Consider the following 16,702-nt stretch of genomic DNA (forward strand, 5'->3'; position numbering starts at 1 on the left):
GTGAGAAGCACAATTAAGAAATAAAGTTTAAAAGTGTTAGATAAACTTTAAACTCACGTTATTGTCTATTTAGGGTTAATTAATTTAACACAAACTAACGGTGTTAAGTTAAAGATTTTCTCAAACACACTTTTTTATTTCAACGTAACAAGAACAAGAGCATTTACATGGTCACATTATTAACATTAGCTATCAGAAAAAAATAATTAAGGAACATACATTTCAGTGAATTACGTGTTTTTGGTGTGTAAAAGAGTTTACGTAAGTAATTTATAATGATTTTGTTGAACGAAGAGTGCGCTAATTATGTATTTTTATATACATATATGCATAAAATTAATATAAATAACTGTAAAATATTTTGTTCTTTCCTTTCCAAATGATTGTTCTGAAAATAAAAATGCACATCAAATACACTTCTGGCCGTTTCTTAATCCGAAGGCTGCAGCCTGTGGAGGTCGCATACGTCATCATGCCTGGTTTATTTAAGTTAACTGAGCATTACATTCGCAATTCATAAGAATATTATAACAATTTACGATTAACTAAGAATAAAACTCAACTTTATAATTGTTAATATTCTGAAATAAGACAGTCTTGATGACGTATGCAGCCTGGAAATGCGCCCTACGGAGGCTGCAGCCTTCGGATTAAGAAACGGCCAATGTATTTTCAATCTTTGCACGGGAGATCGTTATTGGCTGAGGTAACTGTATGGGGCGGGGCTAATCCTGTTGTTGTTGCTGTAGAAACGATCGCGGCAGTAATGGCCGCTCACTGAAACCCTTCACGGATACTCTGCAACAGATACGGTTTGATTTCCTCAGCGATTCACAGGATCTGAAGTGGGTTTCTTTCACAGAAACATTTACACTAGCAGTAGTAGATGTCAAATAAGAAATATGCATGCATTTGGCTGGGAGTATTAAAAAAGCTGTGAGCTAGCAGTGATTTGTTTGTGTTGTTTCTAGCTAGCATATGCGATATAGCATAGTCACAACATCAGCTGGACACTGGAATGTGATGTTTTCAAGACTATACCATACTAGAAAAGCACCTAATAATACTTTTACAAATGTTTCTGTGTTGGCTGTGAGCTTTAATTTCCAGTATTTGTAAACTAAAAATTGTTGTAGTTATGCAGCTGTTTGCCAGTAACTTACTGTAGATTTAAATGTATGTTATTCACTGGCTACAGTTTGTTCAAAGTTAAATGAACATTAACAAGTCTTTGTTTTTACAAAATAAAACTAAAATAAATAACAGCCTCATGCAAAGCATTCTGGGATCCAGAAATCCTCATCAACCTGTTTTTTTTTCGTTCAGATTTTGGTTCCCAGAATGCTTTGCATGAGGCTGCTATTTTAGTTTTATTCTGTAAAGATAAAGACTTGTTTATGTTTAATGTTCATTTAACTTTGCACAAACTGTTGCCAGGAAAACCCAAAATTAGATCTACAGTAAGTTAAACTTTTTACATTGTAGGGGTATAAAGCCTGTATAAATGTTGAATTTTACTGTAAAGGACTGATTTGGACCTCTTCTTTTGAAGATTCTTGTTTTTAACCTTAGGACTCAGTTTCAGAATGAATTTGTCCATGGTTCATCATAATGCCAGCAGGTGAGTTAAGTTCGCCTGAGCTGTTTTCTGTGTCACTGATGATAAAGTATCTTCCCACATTGTCAGTTTTTTCTTAAAAATGTCTACTCGACAGGTCAAAGTGATGTGAGAGCTACGACGAAAGCTCGCTTTGATGAGGTGTTGAAGAAATACACAAACACTCCAGCACAGAAAACCAAAACCAAGCAAATCCATGACCAGTCACAAGAAAGTATTGTGGTATGTTATTTTTAAACAAAAAATTGGGTGTAAACACGAGTGCCATCAATCAAGGTGATAGTAAAAAAGTAAGACTGTATAATTAAAATACATACAGTTTTTTGCATGCACTAGTGTATTAAAAGTATAATCAGACATTGACTTAAAAGAACTCAAAATCAGATCATTAAACTTCATGCTTGTGTTTTCTTGCAGCTTCAGACCTTGAAGAAGAACCTAGATTTAAGCAAAGACACCGAAGATGACGAAACAGTCCTCCATAACACATACGATCCATCTCGGGGCAGTCCTAGATTCACCAAAAACAGACGCAGAGAACGGGAGGTGTCAGAAAAGACCAACGTAATCGATAATGCCAGCGAGGAGGAGCCCACATCGCTCAACAGGAAAAAGAAAAGCATAAGGAAACTTCCACCACTGCCAGCGACTGTTAAAGACGGAGAGGAGGATGACGGGAGAGCACGAGCGGACATTATAACTGAAACACATGCGGGACCGGGCCGAAAGGCAAGAAAAGGGAAGAGTAGAGGAGGAAGTAATGTCAATGGACAGAAAGCAGAGACTGAGACTGAAGACGATTATTTACAGGAGTACCAGCAACAAATCTCGAAGGCGGAGGAGAAAGACTTGGTGAAAACCGAGAGAAGGACGCTCAGAGAGAGTCGAGAGGTACCGCTGTTAAACAATGAGCTGGAAAAAAAGAAGAAAAATAAGTTGAAGTCAAGCAAACATGAAGGGGATACAAGGTATAAAAACACATTTTTATTATTGATCATTCTTGACAGTACAATATTAAACATCTTAACAGTGTTTTATTTACAATAATAGTTATCAAACTGTAAAAAAAGGGCAACAAAAAGTGATGCATGATATTATGATTTTAAATGGATGTGCTTGTTTTCTGTAGTCAGACTGAATTATTGGTGGATAACCAGATAGAAAGTGTCCAGGATGATGTTGTGGAGGATTTTGAAGAGGACACGGTCAAGCCTAAATTGAAAAAGAGAAAGAAACCAAAAGAAGGTATGATAAGTGATCTGAATGACTTTGCTTTGGAAACGCATGGGTAATTCAAAGTAATTCAAAGTAATGTGACTTTAAGCTGCAGTGAATGTCGAGGAGGGACAGACAGAAGAGAAGCCGGCCTTCGATGACAATCTCGTGCTGGGAGTTTCTATCCACAGGACAGACAAACTGAGGACAGACCTGCTGGTGTCTCATCCCATGGTCAAAGTTCACGTGATTGATGAGGTCACAGGACAGTATGTGAGGAAGGAGGACAGGTTAGAAATTCACTTCTCTTTAATTTTATATTTATGTCTAGTGAATGTAGAGGTGGGTACTGCAACTAATTTGGCAATTTGATTCTTATTGTAGTTTCGTTCATTTTTGCAACCTTATTTTTACCGTCACTGCATTTGAATACGCAAAACTTGTACAGCAGACTTTAATCAAGATCTTTTGTTTTGATTTAATTGGAACAACTCGAAAAATGGCAACATCTTAAGGACAAGAGTACAGATAATTTTTACATACTTAGAAGTAGAGGCCAAAGAAATGTACCTGACCCGAAATGACCCGAATTAATGTTTACCTAGACTTGAAGTGCAGAAATCATTTTTTTTTTAAAGAAAGACCCGAGACAAACCGAGAAAATTTGACCCGACCCAGTGACACTTTTTTTCAAACCGACGGAACCCGAATGTAAACCGCATTGACATATGTGCATTCAAAATTGATTGACAGGTCTGTCCCAACGAAAATTCACTTACCGCCAGCCATGTCACAAGCGCTCTTGGCAAACAGAGGAGGAGTTGGAAAAGGATTTGATGCACACACGCGAGATAGTTTAGGTCTTCACATTTAACACATTAATTTTAAATTACCCAAAACCACTAATATTATACCCGACCCGTGTCTGAGGCACACGTAAAACTTTTTGACCCGAACCCGGGTTTTTGGATCTAAGTGGACCCGTGAAGAACATTCTTAAATTAAGATGTATTTTCTTGAAGAGCGAAATGACATAAGTTTATATTTTTTATATTTTCCTTAAGTAAATTAGTGCTTAAAACAAGCAAAAGTAATCTGCAAATGGAATAAGAAGAATGCTCTTGAAATAAGTTTACTTTTTTCACAAACACTTAATTCAAGAACATTTGTCTCATTCCATTGGCAGATTTTTTGCTTGTTTTAAGCAAAATTTGCTTACATTTTTTCTTTTTTGTCTAAAAACTAGACTTATTTTCCTAGGTCATTTTGCTCATCAAGAAAATACATCTTAATTTAAGAATTTTTAGATATTTTTACTGAAAACAAGACAAAAAATACTTTGTAAGGGAGTCATTTTTTGCAGTGTTAAGAATCTATGTTTTTACCCAGTCCTAGTGAAAAGTATATTTATATGTGTCATTTTCATTTTGCCCACAGCCATCGTCATGTTTCATCCTTTTATGAACAAGAGAACATTGAGCACGTCCTGCCCATCATAACTCAACCCTTCGACTTTAAGAAACACCAAACGACAGTTCCAGAATGGGAAGAGCAGATCATCTTTAACGAACGCTTCGGTTATTTCCTGCAGGATAATGATGAAGCTCCACGAGTGTTGCTGTTTTTTGAGGTTTGTATCTTGAGGTCTCTGTATTACTATTGGTGTTGGTAAAATACACAAAATGTTTGCATGTTGCCGTTATAGATTCTTGATTTCATCAGTATGGAAGAAGCAAGAATGAACGTCTCTGCTGACTGTCACGAGCGGGGATTTCGAAAGATTGCCTGGGCTTTTTTGAAGGTACTAGCTGCTTCTACTTTGTGACTTTATTGACTTATTGTCATTATTGTATTTTGGGCTTTGACTTTCAGTCATTCTTTGCATTGCAATCCTGGATTGGTCTTAAATTTCCACTGAACTCATTTACTTGTTTTCTGCAGCTTGTAGGAACCAACGGTGTTTTGAACATCAACACCAAACTGCGTCTGCAGCTGTACTGTCCACCTGCCCGAGCAAAGAAACTACCTCAGACTGTCGAAATGTTTCATTGGTGGTCAAAGTTTCCAAGACACAAATATTCCTCCACTCTGTACGTCACGGTGAAAGGCATCAAACCCCCCGAACACGTGAGTGGATCGCATGTGAGATTCAAAACTGCACTGAGATTAGGGCTGTCATGGTTATGAAATTTGGCTGAGGGTTAATTGTCTAATAAATTGAGGTGATTATGACGATAAATTGTCTGTTTTATTGGTTTGACATTGCGTTCTCATAATTTTTTTCTTTGTTAATGAAATAATTTTCACATAAGTGTGATTATAAAATTAAATCTTTTGCAAGGTTTACATGGCAGTAAATATTAATACACATAACACATAATACACTATTTAAAGAGTAACTAAACCCTAAACCAACTTTTTTTAGTTAATGATCTGTAAGAATGATGCTTTATTAGTGCTGTTCATTGATTTTAGTAACTTTTTTGACATTTAGATATAAAGTGTTTCAATACTGCAATATGTGACCAGTCACAGAAAGTAGGGACACAAGTCGGATCTGGGCATTTTGAGTTATTCACAGATTCTGAAAGTGCAGTTTCTAAGCTTTCCAACGATGTGTAACACATGGAAATCTGATAAGATTTGGAGAAGTTGTGGCCATTTGAATATAGGAACTCAGAAATACTCAAACCGAGAAAATCGAGACGAAAGGGACTCTTCTTTTCAGCTGGGGGAGACAATAGGGCTCATTTACATCTCATTTAGCTAAGCCATGCCCCCTGTAAAACCCTTTTTGAGATGTTCTAGCATCATATGTAGTATTTTATGACCAAATGACAACCCGCAAAAATAAACATGACTCTTTTACCTTTGTGGGGATCACAAGTCGAATCCAGTCTGTTTCAGATTATCCAATGACCATATTTTTCCACAAATGCGTATAATCCGTGAAATATAGATTGTTTACATCAGATTTCGCATGAATGTCTGGTAATACAATATAATATATAATCTGAAGACTATTTAAATCGTAACATGTAAGGGTATATGAGCTTACACTCCGTTAAACACATGAACCCGCTTTCAAAGTTTGTATTTAAAATAGGGAAGTAGTATAATAGATCATCCAAACAGCGCCGTCGAAAACGTGACATCCTTTAGAGAGGTTACCAATGGCTCGCTCGTTTCTCCATCAGCCAATGACTTCATGGAAAATATTGATAGACAAAACATGTAGCCAATTACATGAAGAATACAACTATATCTGTGTAACTTCTGTGTGTTTGGACTCATGCTGGGCTGCAAGAACTGACATACAGATGACGTCAAAGTACCGCGAGAGCGAGTCGAAATTAAACTACTCCGTAAGATTTCTTTGAAGAGCTCTCGCGGTACTTTGACGTCATCCGACTGCGGCGCCGCATAAAGTCAGTGACGCGGCTGACGTACGATGCGGCTGACTGTTATTTGTTCCGCCCCAGCTTCTTTTATTTTTCTTTTGTTTTGTGCGCCCGAGCTTTACAGTCTGGGGAGACGCAGGCTATAAGTTTGAAAAAAAAAAAAAAACTTAGCAAACGTCTGAGGAACAGGGCAGCGCGTCACTACAGTCACGTGACTTCACGCTCGAGCCGGAAGAGAAGACAATGCTGAATAAAGTCGTAATTCTGCTATTTTTGGACCAAACTGTATTTTCGATGCATCAACACAATCTTCCTGACCCACTGATGTCACATGGACTACTTTGGTGATGTTTTTATTAACTTTCTGGACATGGAAACCATACATAGATTTTCAATGAAGGGGAAAGCTCTCGGACTAAATCTAACGATAAAACATCTTAAACTGTGTTCCGAAGATGAACGGAGGTCTTCCGAGTTTAGAACGACATAAGGGTGAGTCATTAATAACATTATTTTCATTTTTGGGCGAACTATCCTTATTTAGTAGTCACGCTGTTCCCTTTGGGGGCGGAGGCGAAAACAAAAGCTTATACAGTATGTAAATATACACACAGACAATGACGCCCCCCGCTGCACGCTAGAATCTCCGGAAAAACAAGCCTATTTTAACCGCAAAATGTACGCTTTTAAATATACAAAAACTGCTATCTCAAACATGGAGAGGCTTCTTCGTGATCTCAACTAACAGATTCTGCAATAAAACGAAAATCACAAATTTCGAAAAAAAAAACTTTGTTTCTCATTTTCTCGAAACTTGTGCTGCCGACTTGAGTCCCTGGTTTCCGTGACGGGTCACATATATGGTGTAAAAACGTCCCGAGTGCTGCCCTCTTCAGGTTGAACGGTGGCTATTGCAGTTGAATTTTCCTATTGGATGTTGGGTCCAAAAAATGACTCGTGACGTAAGCAGGTTCAAGCTCACCACGCCCTTGTTACGATCTCACCACACACTTGGTAAGAGCTTAGTTCGTCCCCTCTATCTCCGTTGGGATCTGCCCACTTTTCTTGCCTTTTTCAAATATTGCCAGTGGGTGGAGTCAGGCTCTGACCAGGGGTTTAGTTACTCTTTAAAAGTAATCTGATACTGTGTCGTTTGTACAGGCGCTGCAGCTCCCCCTTGTGTTTTTTAGAGAGATGTGCAATCATCGCGGTAATCTGAAATCATCGCGATGAGGTCAAACAATTGCGACGAGACAATTGCGAGATTATGTTTACAAAACCAGTAAAGTTATCTGCTTGGATTTGTTGGACAGGTGGATCCCAGTATTCGCTCCATGATGGCTCTGCAGCAGGAAAGGGGCAGCACCTCCTATAGCGAGCTCCAGAACGAAACCATCAATAAAACCGGCATGCAGCTGCTGGAGACCAACTCAGAAACCATCAAGTGGAGTCGCTTGCCTGGACAGGTTGTGTTTCATTTGACTAATAAGGTTTTCAAAAACCATATTTAAATCATAGTGGAGTAAAACCATGGTTTTGCTAATAGTAATCAATACACCAAAAGACCATAGTTACTACATTTTAACCACAAACAAACAAGGTTAATTTTCTTAAGGGTGGAGGACTTATTTCGAATCATTTGTTGAAACAGGTGTGTCGCATCCCCAACAAGCCAATGCACTCATTTCGGGAAGGTCAGATGGGCTGTTTTACACTGCGCTTCTCACATGATGGACGGGCGCTGGCGACTGCGTGTGCAGATAGAGACGTGTTCCCTATCGTGAGTAAGTAACCAGTGCCTTAATGTCTTGTAGCCTAGGGTTTTTCATCTATGCATTTTACCGTTGCTATATTTAGCCATGTGTATTTTCGGTCTCTCTCCAGTATATGAGATTCCATCCGGAAAAGTTTTAACGTCGTTTAATGGCCACCTCAGTGTAATATATGATCTCTGCTGGTCCAGAGATGACCGAGGACTGTTAACAGCATCTTCTGATGGAACTGTAAGGTAAACTCCTTGTCTAATTCTTCTTTGCTTGTAAATCGTTTTTGTAAAGTTGTAAACTTAAATGTTTTCTTCTTTTAGAGTATGGAAAATCGAACACCGTCAAACTCTTGCTCATAAAACTCTGCCTCACCCCTCGTTCGTCTACTGTGCTCAGTATCACCCAAAGGCCCAGAATCTAGTTGTGACCGGGGGTTATGATGGACTTCTGAGGGTGTGGGACGTGGACGTACAGGATGCGAATGGGCAACTTCTGCAGGAGTTTGATGGACATAAGACTTTCATAAACACACTGTGTTTTGACACAGAAGGTAGAGTTTAAGTCCATCTGTATGTGACTTTAATGTGTCAGGTTAGGTCATTTCATGTGTTTGTCTTAAAACAGGAAGCAGAATGTTTTCTGCTGATAATTCTGGAATCATTATCATTTGGGGAACAAAGGTTGTGGCTGGATCTCGACGTGGTGCCACCCGTCAGTGGAGCATAGAGAGGGTAAAAAATACTGCTAATATTGTTCCTAAATAACATACAAGCATGATTTATCAAGACACTTGATACCATATCACTGTTTCTCTTCTCTTCAGGAAATCAAAGAAGCTGATTTGCAAGGAGTTTCCATTAACTCATTAGAGTTACATCCGAATGGAAGGCGACTTCTAATTCATGCCAAAGACAGCGTATTAAGAGTCATGGATTTGAGAATGTAAATGTTTGCTTTTTTATTTTTTACTTTTGTATAGGTAAACACAGAAATTTCAAACATTTTTGGCTGAAAATTACATTATTAATTTTCAGCTAAAAGAATCAAATGGACGATAATATAAGGCGGAAATTAATGGGGCTCTGCCTCTTAGATTTCAGTCTCACTGCAGCTCTGATCACAACGCTACACAGCAAAGCGCAATTGTGAAAGCTATATGCAAATACACAAAATGACACAAGTTCTGTGTGATGCACCCGTGATTATGCTTTAATGCGCGCAAGTCTAATTTTGGTGTTATTTTAAAAAAAAGTTTATTTTGTTGGTTTTTAGTACAACTTGGATTAAAGGGATGGTTCACCCAAAAATGAAAGCTCTGTCCTAATTTTTTCATTCTTATGTTGTTACAAACCCGTATAAATTAATTTTTTCAGATGAACACAAAGAAAAAGATATTTTTGCTAAATGATGGTAAGCACACAGTTGACGGTACCCACTGAATTCCATTGTATTTGTTTTTCCTACTATAGAAAATGAAGGGTATAATCAGCTGTGTGCTTACCATCATTTATCAAAATATCTTCTTTTGTGTTTATCAAAATGAAGAAATTCATACAGGTTTAGAACAACATGAGGATGAGAATTTGAATTTTTGAGTAAACTATCCCTTTAATTCTGTTAATGACATTAATGAATTAATTAAGTTTAATATTAATACAATTAGACAAAAACTTTTTTTGAGTAAATAAAAAAGTCATTTTTCGTTTTCGGCCAAGTGCATCCCGAATTTTCAGTTTTCGGCCCAGAATTTTTGGTGCATCGCCACTTTTATAATATGTTGCATTCAAATTTTTTCATTTGGATAACATTAAATGGGACTCGCGACTCATTTTGTGTCCGTAATATGATGTATTTCGGAATAAGACAGGACATTCAAAGGGAATAATGGTAGTGTTGGATTTCATTTGATTGAGTGCGTTAACATGCAGTTAAGAAACTAAAAGGTAATTAAACGGCTAAAGTAAAATCCGATCGGCACAGGTAGATTTCTGCCCATTACCCTAATTTTGAGTTGTATGTAATTACTATAAACAGCTTTCTTGAAGTTTGGTGTAAAACATAAAAATTTCCTGCAAATCCCATGTAAACGCAGTTATCTGCATAACCAATTTATTGAATTGCGCGTAAACCCATTCTATAAATCGATATTTAAAAGATATCTGCTTATTTTATGCATGTAAATGCATTCAATTACTTTAGATAAAAGCACTACCCATACAGCAAAAATATATATTTTCAGATATAATTTCAAATATGTTTCAAAAATGTGCTGATATGTTTTGAAATATATTTAGAAAATTTATTTTTCACCAATATATTTTGAAATATATTTTATATTTTAAAGCATTTGGAAGAAAAACTTTGATACAAATGTTTGAAAAGGTTCAAATTATAAAATATACTTATAATTGTATATTTTATACATACTTATACATCTATACTTAAACTTTTTACATTTTATAAAAACTTTTATATTGTGGCCCGGAAAAATATTTTAGCCGTATGGGTTGAAAATTTTTTATGTATTTGTTGCCTCTGAAATACATGTTGAAATATATTCTCATATATAAAAGATAAAACTGAATACATTTTCAAATTCAAAAAGTTATTTAAAATATATTTTTGACCAGAGAAATATTTTTTTTTGCTGTATGGGTATGTGAGTTAGTGTTCAAGCTCATCTTGATGAGTGATGTTTTGTTTGTTGCAGTCTTGCAGTGAAAAAGTACATAGGCGCCACAAACTACAGAGATCGGATCAACAGCACGTTCACCCCCTGCGGGAGCTTCATCTTTTCAGGAAGTGAAGACGGACTGGCTTACGTGTGGAATTCAGAGACAGGTTACAAGACAGATATTTCACTTTACTTTGTCATAGAAAAACCAAAGCAGATGTTTAACTGGGCTTCCTGTGTCACAGGTGATCAGGTGGCCATGTATTCTGAGCTTTGCTACTCCTCCGCTCTTCGGGCAGTAGCGTTTCACCCTCATGAGAACATGGTTGCGTTCTGTGCATTCGGCCAAAATCAGCCAATCCACATCTATGTGTATGACAGAAAGGGTGAGTCGCTCCGAACTACTGATTCATGTTTGATGATTTTACATGAAGTCGCATGATTTAAAGATGAGTGTTTTATGATTGTACGCAGTGGCTCAGACAGAGGTGGAGAGTTTGAGAGGGCTGAATCAGACTGATGCTAAGATGGGCCAGACTTCATCAGAGGTCACAACCTTACAGAACCTGACCGCCACAGGAATGGACCGCTTTGCCAGCACTGCACGCGTGTCCCTCAAGATGCAGCGGGTCAAACAAAAACTGGACTCTGTTCTGGTAAAAGTATTGTTTTTGGAAATATTGTAAAAAAGTGTTGCATGGATGCTGTATTTTTGGAGACAAAACTCGGAAGGGAGTTAGCAATTTTGCATCTTTGGTTCCATCGTCCGGAAGTTTTTTGTTTTTTTTTTGAAGGGGGATTGGTTCCTGTTTTGTTGATGATTCATGTTTTGTTGTACAACATAAAAAACACCAGTAATACCCCCCCTTGTGACTTTTTAAAGCTTTTAAGTGTCTTTAAAAGGTTGATTGCTAACAAGTTGGAACTGCAGACATTGTCGGTGACTTTTAATGTCATCACCCTTGAACATTAAAATAGTTTTTTATTTTTTGTGGTAGAAGTGTAATAACCATGGTTTTTTGGTTTTAACTGTAGTTAAACAATGGTTAATTTTTGTAAGGGAATGCTTTAAGATCTCAAAAACAATGCAACATAGACAAGTAATTTATCCACAGAGTATTTCCTTGGCCTTACCCGTATCGTTAGGTTAGCTTTTTATTCTTGTAAACACATTTAGACTTTCAAAATTTATAAAAGTGAAGATGATCTAGTTGAACAAAAGGTTTAATTGTCATAAACGTATACTGTTAAACAGAGCTTATTTATTACGATAATCCAAAAGTATATGGGAAAATTGAATGAGCTTTTGGGTGAGGAACCCGTGTGTTGCTAACTTCTGGGTTGGCCTACAAAAAATATGTCATCCTTTTGTGAAAATTTCAATTGAAATGTATTTTTTATTGTTTTTTAAACAGTTTAATTATTTTCAGCTTTATAAACGTGTCAATAGTCAATCAACTTTACTTTCTGTTCTTACAGGAACCCCATCGTAGTTCTCCTGGTGTGGATATGTATGAACAAGGTAAGTGATGATTTTTGTGTATTTGAACATGAAGGATGCTGTGTATGCTAATGTAATGAGTTGTAAATGGGTTTCATTTATATTAAAGGTGGTGCGTCTTACCTAGGAAGGAGTTTTGAAGTAAGTATTTATTAGTTTCTATTTCTAAAACTCCTTATTTAACCAAACTAAGTTCCTTCTTGTATGGAGTTATGCGACTACTGAAATTTTTTATAAGAAAATTAAAGGGACACTCCACTTTTTTTGAAAATATGCTCATTTTCCAGCTCCCCTAGAGCTAAACATTTGATTTTTACCATTTTGTAATCCATTCAGCTGATCTCCAGGTCTGGCGCTACCACTTTTAGCATAGCTTAGCACAATCCATTGAATGTGATTAGACCATTAGCATCACACTAAAAAATGATCAAAGAGTTTTGATATTCTTCCTATTTAAAACTTGACTCTTCTGTAGTTACATCGTGTACTAAGACCGACGGAAAAATAAAAATTGCTATTTTCTAGGCAGATATGGTTAGGACTATACTCTCATTCTGGCTTAATAATCAAGGACTTTGCTGCAGCAGGCGCAATGATATTACGCAGCGGCCGAAAATAGTCCCGAACTATTGAAAGTTACCAATGAGACTATTTTCGGTCACTGTGTTATATCATTGTTTACTCTTCGGGAGCTGGGAAATGAGCCTATTTTCAAAAAAAGCGGAGTGTCTCTTTAAATAAAGGTCAAGTGTGTAGATTTGTAGCGGTGAGATTGCAACCAACGGCTCAGTCCACAGCTTGCCCCTCCCTTTCAAAACACATAGAGAAGCTACAGTAGCCGCCACATGACAAACATAGTGATAAAATGTGCTCTGGTTAGAGCAGTTTGTCCGTTTAGGGCTACTGTAGAAACATGACGTCGAGTTCCATGTAAGGTGACCCGCGGTGTATGTAGATAAAAACGTCTCGTTCTAAGGTAACAAAAACAATACAGTTAATTATGTAAGGTATCACTGATAATATAGTTATGTAGATTATATAGCATTTCTGTCAAGAGATCCTTATAAAAGTTACACAATGCACCTTTAATTCTACTGTGAAAACATGACTAACATTATTATGTAAGATTTGTAACCAAACTTTTCCTAAAGTAGTCCTCATGTTTGATACTAGCCTAACAGAAACCATACAGCATTGAAGACCCTGAGCATGTAATGTTAAATCTTCAACTTTGATGTTTCAGGGCATGACATCACATCTTCCTCCTCCGTCTCTTCTGTCCCCTCATTCCAAAGTACAGATGTCATCATCACTCAGTGCTCACCTCGCACTCACTTCAATAAACAGTATGTTCTCTCTACACTATACATTATATGTTCTACAAATGAATTATATGTGACCCTAGACCACAAACCAGTCATAAGGAGGTTGGGTGTATTTGTAGCAATAGCCAACAATACACTGTATACATTTTTATGCCAAAAATCATTAGGATATTAAGTAAAGATGATGATAATTTTGTTAATTTCCAGCCGTAATATAGCAAAAATGTATTTGTCATTAGTAAATTTAGACAACTTTAAAGGTGATTTTCTCAATAGTTAGATGTATAGATGTCTCAATTTCACAAAAAATAACCCTATGAATGGTTTTGTGGTCCAGGGTCACATGTTATATTTTGGTTCATGTCACAGGATTGATATATGTAATTGTCAGGTATTTCGACATTCTCACTCAAAACACTTGGCTTGTTTTTCTGGGTGACTAGACTTTAAATATTTTAAAGGGGACATATCATGAAAATCTAACTTTTTTCATGTTTAAGTGCTATTATTGGGTCCCCAGTGCTTTTATCAACCTAGAAAATGTGTAAAAGAACAACCCAGTAACTTAGTTTTGGTAAACCATTCTCTGCAAGCATGTGGAAAAATAGCTCATTGAAATTTGGCTCCCCTTGTGATGTCAGAAGGGGATAATACTGCCACTTAATCTGCACTATCCAACCACGGCACTGCCAGATTTAGTGCAGAGATCAACTCATTTGCATTTTATAGGATACACTGAAAAAGGCACATTTTTGCACACACCTACAAAGTGGCAATTTTCACATGAATAATAAAATATATAAATGGTATTTTGAGCTGAAACTTCACATATGTACTCTGGGGACTGGAAATATTTTTTTTACAGAGTATTTTGAAAAGTTATTTTGGTCAAAACTAGCGTATAGATGACAAGCTAAAAAAAGACGTGTACTAAAAGCCAAAAAAACATTGTTGTGTTTTTTTATTTTGATGTGAAATAAAGAAACTAAATCTTTTTTCAGGTGGTTATGGTCCTGCTGGGCATCCCATTGGAAGAACTCCATCCCTCAAACACCAGAAAGTAATATACTTTTGGATATTAAAGTAATACTGTCTTGTGTATATAATACCTTTAACAATTTTAGCTTGCATAATAATGACTTTTAAGGTTACTTTATAAACAGAAGTTGTTAATCTACAGAGTTTGCTGGATCATGAGTTTTCTCAGGAAGTAAAGACGGACATTGGACAAAACCACCAGACGGTAAACGTCCTCTTTATCATTACTTTCAGGGTTTAACATGAACCTATTTTACTAGTGGTTTTCTGAAGTTACTAGCCACTCAGCATTTTCACAATTTTGTTATTAGGAAATTATGTTTTATATGATTAACACAGACTATGGCAGGCAAACATTTGCTCAAGCTTTCATATAAATGACCACTGTGCAAACCCATATCACAACTGCCATAGCCTACATGAAATGTTTAACACCACAGGTCATTATTATATATTGACCTCTGATAGGGTTGTGTGTGAATCAACTTTTTCATGAAAACATGCAGTTTATTGAGACATGAAGAGAGCAGCTGTGATTTAAAGGCTTTTGGGGAACCTTGATGTCAATTTTTTTCTCTCGGTACTAAGATGTCATATCATTATCGATTTGCGTAACGCCGCATGAAGTCAAACAAATTTAAAACACCAAAATGGATAGTGGAAGTGCCTGTGCTGAGTCGATGGATGTTACCTTTCGATTTAATTTGTACTAATATTTGCTTTTGACATTAAGACTAAATGCTCTGAATAAATAACACTTCTGTAAAATCTTTTCTAGGTGGTGTCTTTGTACGAGTACAGAGCCAACAGATCTGATGAGCTATCCATACGTCGCGGTGATGTCATCCATGTGCTTTATAAAGATAACGACAGCTGGTGGTTTGGACGCCTGGTTAATGGACAAGAAGGATATTTCCCAGCATCCTATGTGGCTGATGAAGGTACATAGATGAGGTTTGATGAAGGAAACCACATAGTGAGCTGATTTAAATCCTGTGTCTATGGGGCGGTTTCTCGGACAGGACTTATCCTAAAATGCATATTTGAGCTGCCTTTATTTAAAAACATCATGCACTGACATATCTTTACATATATTAATACCAAGTTTTTTGTAAAAACTGCTTAAATGTCCTAATGTAATTAAGGCCTAGTCCTGGATTAATCTAAACCCTTTTCGGGACACCACCCCTCCTATATGTCATTTATAGGGAGTTTTGATGAGGAGCTGTCGAGTGGTTTGGATGCTCAACCATCAATGTTGGAGCAATCTGAACCTGAAGTCCATCGTGCAACACCAGTCAAGGTTTATAAACTGTATTTAACTTTTAATATCTTTGTCTTTACTATGTAAAAACAAGATGGTTAATGCTAATAATCTGGTCTGATATTTTCTGGTTGTCCTCCAGCTGTCTGCAGCCATGAGTGCATCTGGAGAACTGAAGATCATCTCAGAGATGGACACCGACCCGGAGGCTTCCTCCACTAAGTATTAGATAACCTCTGTTTAAACTAAAATAGGAAACATCTCTACAATGTTAGCAAATGCATTTGGCTTGTAATACAAACATGATAGACATTGTTCAGTGTGTTTCATTCATGTTTTTTACAGAACAAGAAAGAAGAAGAAAAAGAAGGCGAAGCATATTGAAGATCATCTTCCTCCGGCTCTCTCATCAGATCATGAGATGCCATCAACATCCTCCAGAAGGAGAAGAGCTCTCCCTAATCCAGACAAAACAAACCATGAGGATGAAGTGATGGATTTCACACGGACTTTACCTCCATTACAGAGGAAATAAAACACAAGAAAGTGTGTCAAGTGTACATTTGTCTATTTTAATTGGCCTTTTGCAGAATATAAATTTTGTAATGATAACTGATATTTGTAATATGTACTTTTACAGCTTTTTTACTGTAATATACAAATGTTATATTTTATTTAAATGTGTATTTGTTTTTATTTCAGTTGTAATCTTTAATCTTGCACCTCATTCAATATCAACAAGAACTGTAATACTTCAATTAACATTTTGCACCGGTCACCAAACAAAAATAAATTCAGTATCTATTTTATGATTTGAAAATGCTTTCATTTAAAAATAAAGAAATAGCAGGTGAGCAATTCCAGCGTTATGGATGTGACATTTTCAGTCAAAACTTGAAA

General features: G+C 36.6%; 1 protein-coding gene across 3 annotated transcripts; it reads left to right on the forward strand.

The window, feature by feature from the left end:
- Window positions 1–745: 745 nt before the first annotated feature.
- On the forward strand, window positions 746–16,611 carry ahi1 (Abelson helper integration site 1). Of its 3 annotated transcripts, none has more exons than XM_065254069.1 (27): window positions 746–845; window positions 1,553–1,621; window positions 1,716–1,840; window positions 2,036–2,586; window positions 2,748–2,863; window positions 2,943–3,123; window positions 4,271–4,463; window positions 4,539–4,634; window positions 4,775–4,960; window positions 7,548–7,700; window positions 7,886–8,018; window positions 8,119–8,242; window positions 8,321–8,550; window positions 8,625–8,731; window positions 8,824–8,942; window positions 10,711–10,841; window positions 10,920–11,060; window positions 11,149–11,330; window positions 12,154–12,196; window positions 12,285–12,316; window positions 13,419–13,521; window positions 14,502–14,560; window positions 14,681–14,743; window positions 15,317–15,479; window positions 15,747–15,841; window positions 15,945–16,024; window positions 16,148–16,611. In XM_065254069.1, exons 2-27 carry the CDS (start codon window positions 1,612–1,614, stop codon window positions 16,335–16,337), a joined length of 3,606 nt encoding a protein of 1,201 aa, XP_065110141.1. In that variant the 5' UTR covers window positions 746–845; window positions 1,553–1,611; the 3' UTR covers window positions 16,338–16,611. The 3 variants fall into 3 exon arrangements, with proteins under 3 accessions (XP_065110141.1, XP_065110152.1, XP_065110144.1); XM_065254080.1 differs by having other exon boundaries at window positions 2,949–3,123; XM_065254072.1 differs by having other exon boundaries at window positions 750–845; window positions 1,573–1,621.
- The last annotated feature ends 91 nt before the right edge of the window (window positions 16,612–16,702 follow it).

Source organism: Paramisgurnus dabryanus, chromosome 17 (assembly GCF_030506205.2).
Source record: "Paramisgurnus dabryanus chromosome 17, PD_genome_1.1, whole genome shotgun sequence".
NCBI lineage: Eukaryota > Metazoa > Chordata > Actinopteri > Cypriniformes > Cobitidae > Paramisgurnus > Paramisgurnus dabryanus.

Coding starts and splice junctions, on each gene's coding strand:
- ahi1 (XM_065254069.1), top strand. Junction 8,943..10,710: donor AGAGTCATGGATTTGAGAAT/GTAAATGTTTGC, acceptor TGTTTGTTGCAG/TCTTGCAGTGAAAAAGTACA. Junction 15,842..15,944: donor ATCGTGCAACACCAGTCAAG/GTTTATAAACTG, acceptor GTTGTCCTCCAG/CTGTCTGCAGCCATGAGTGC.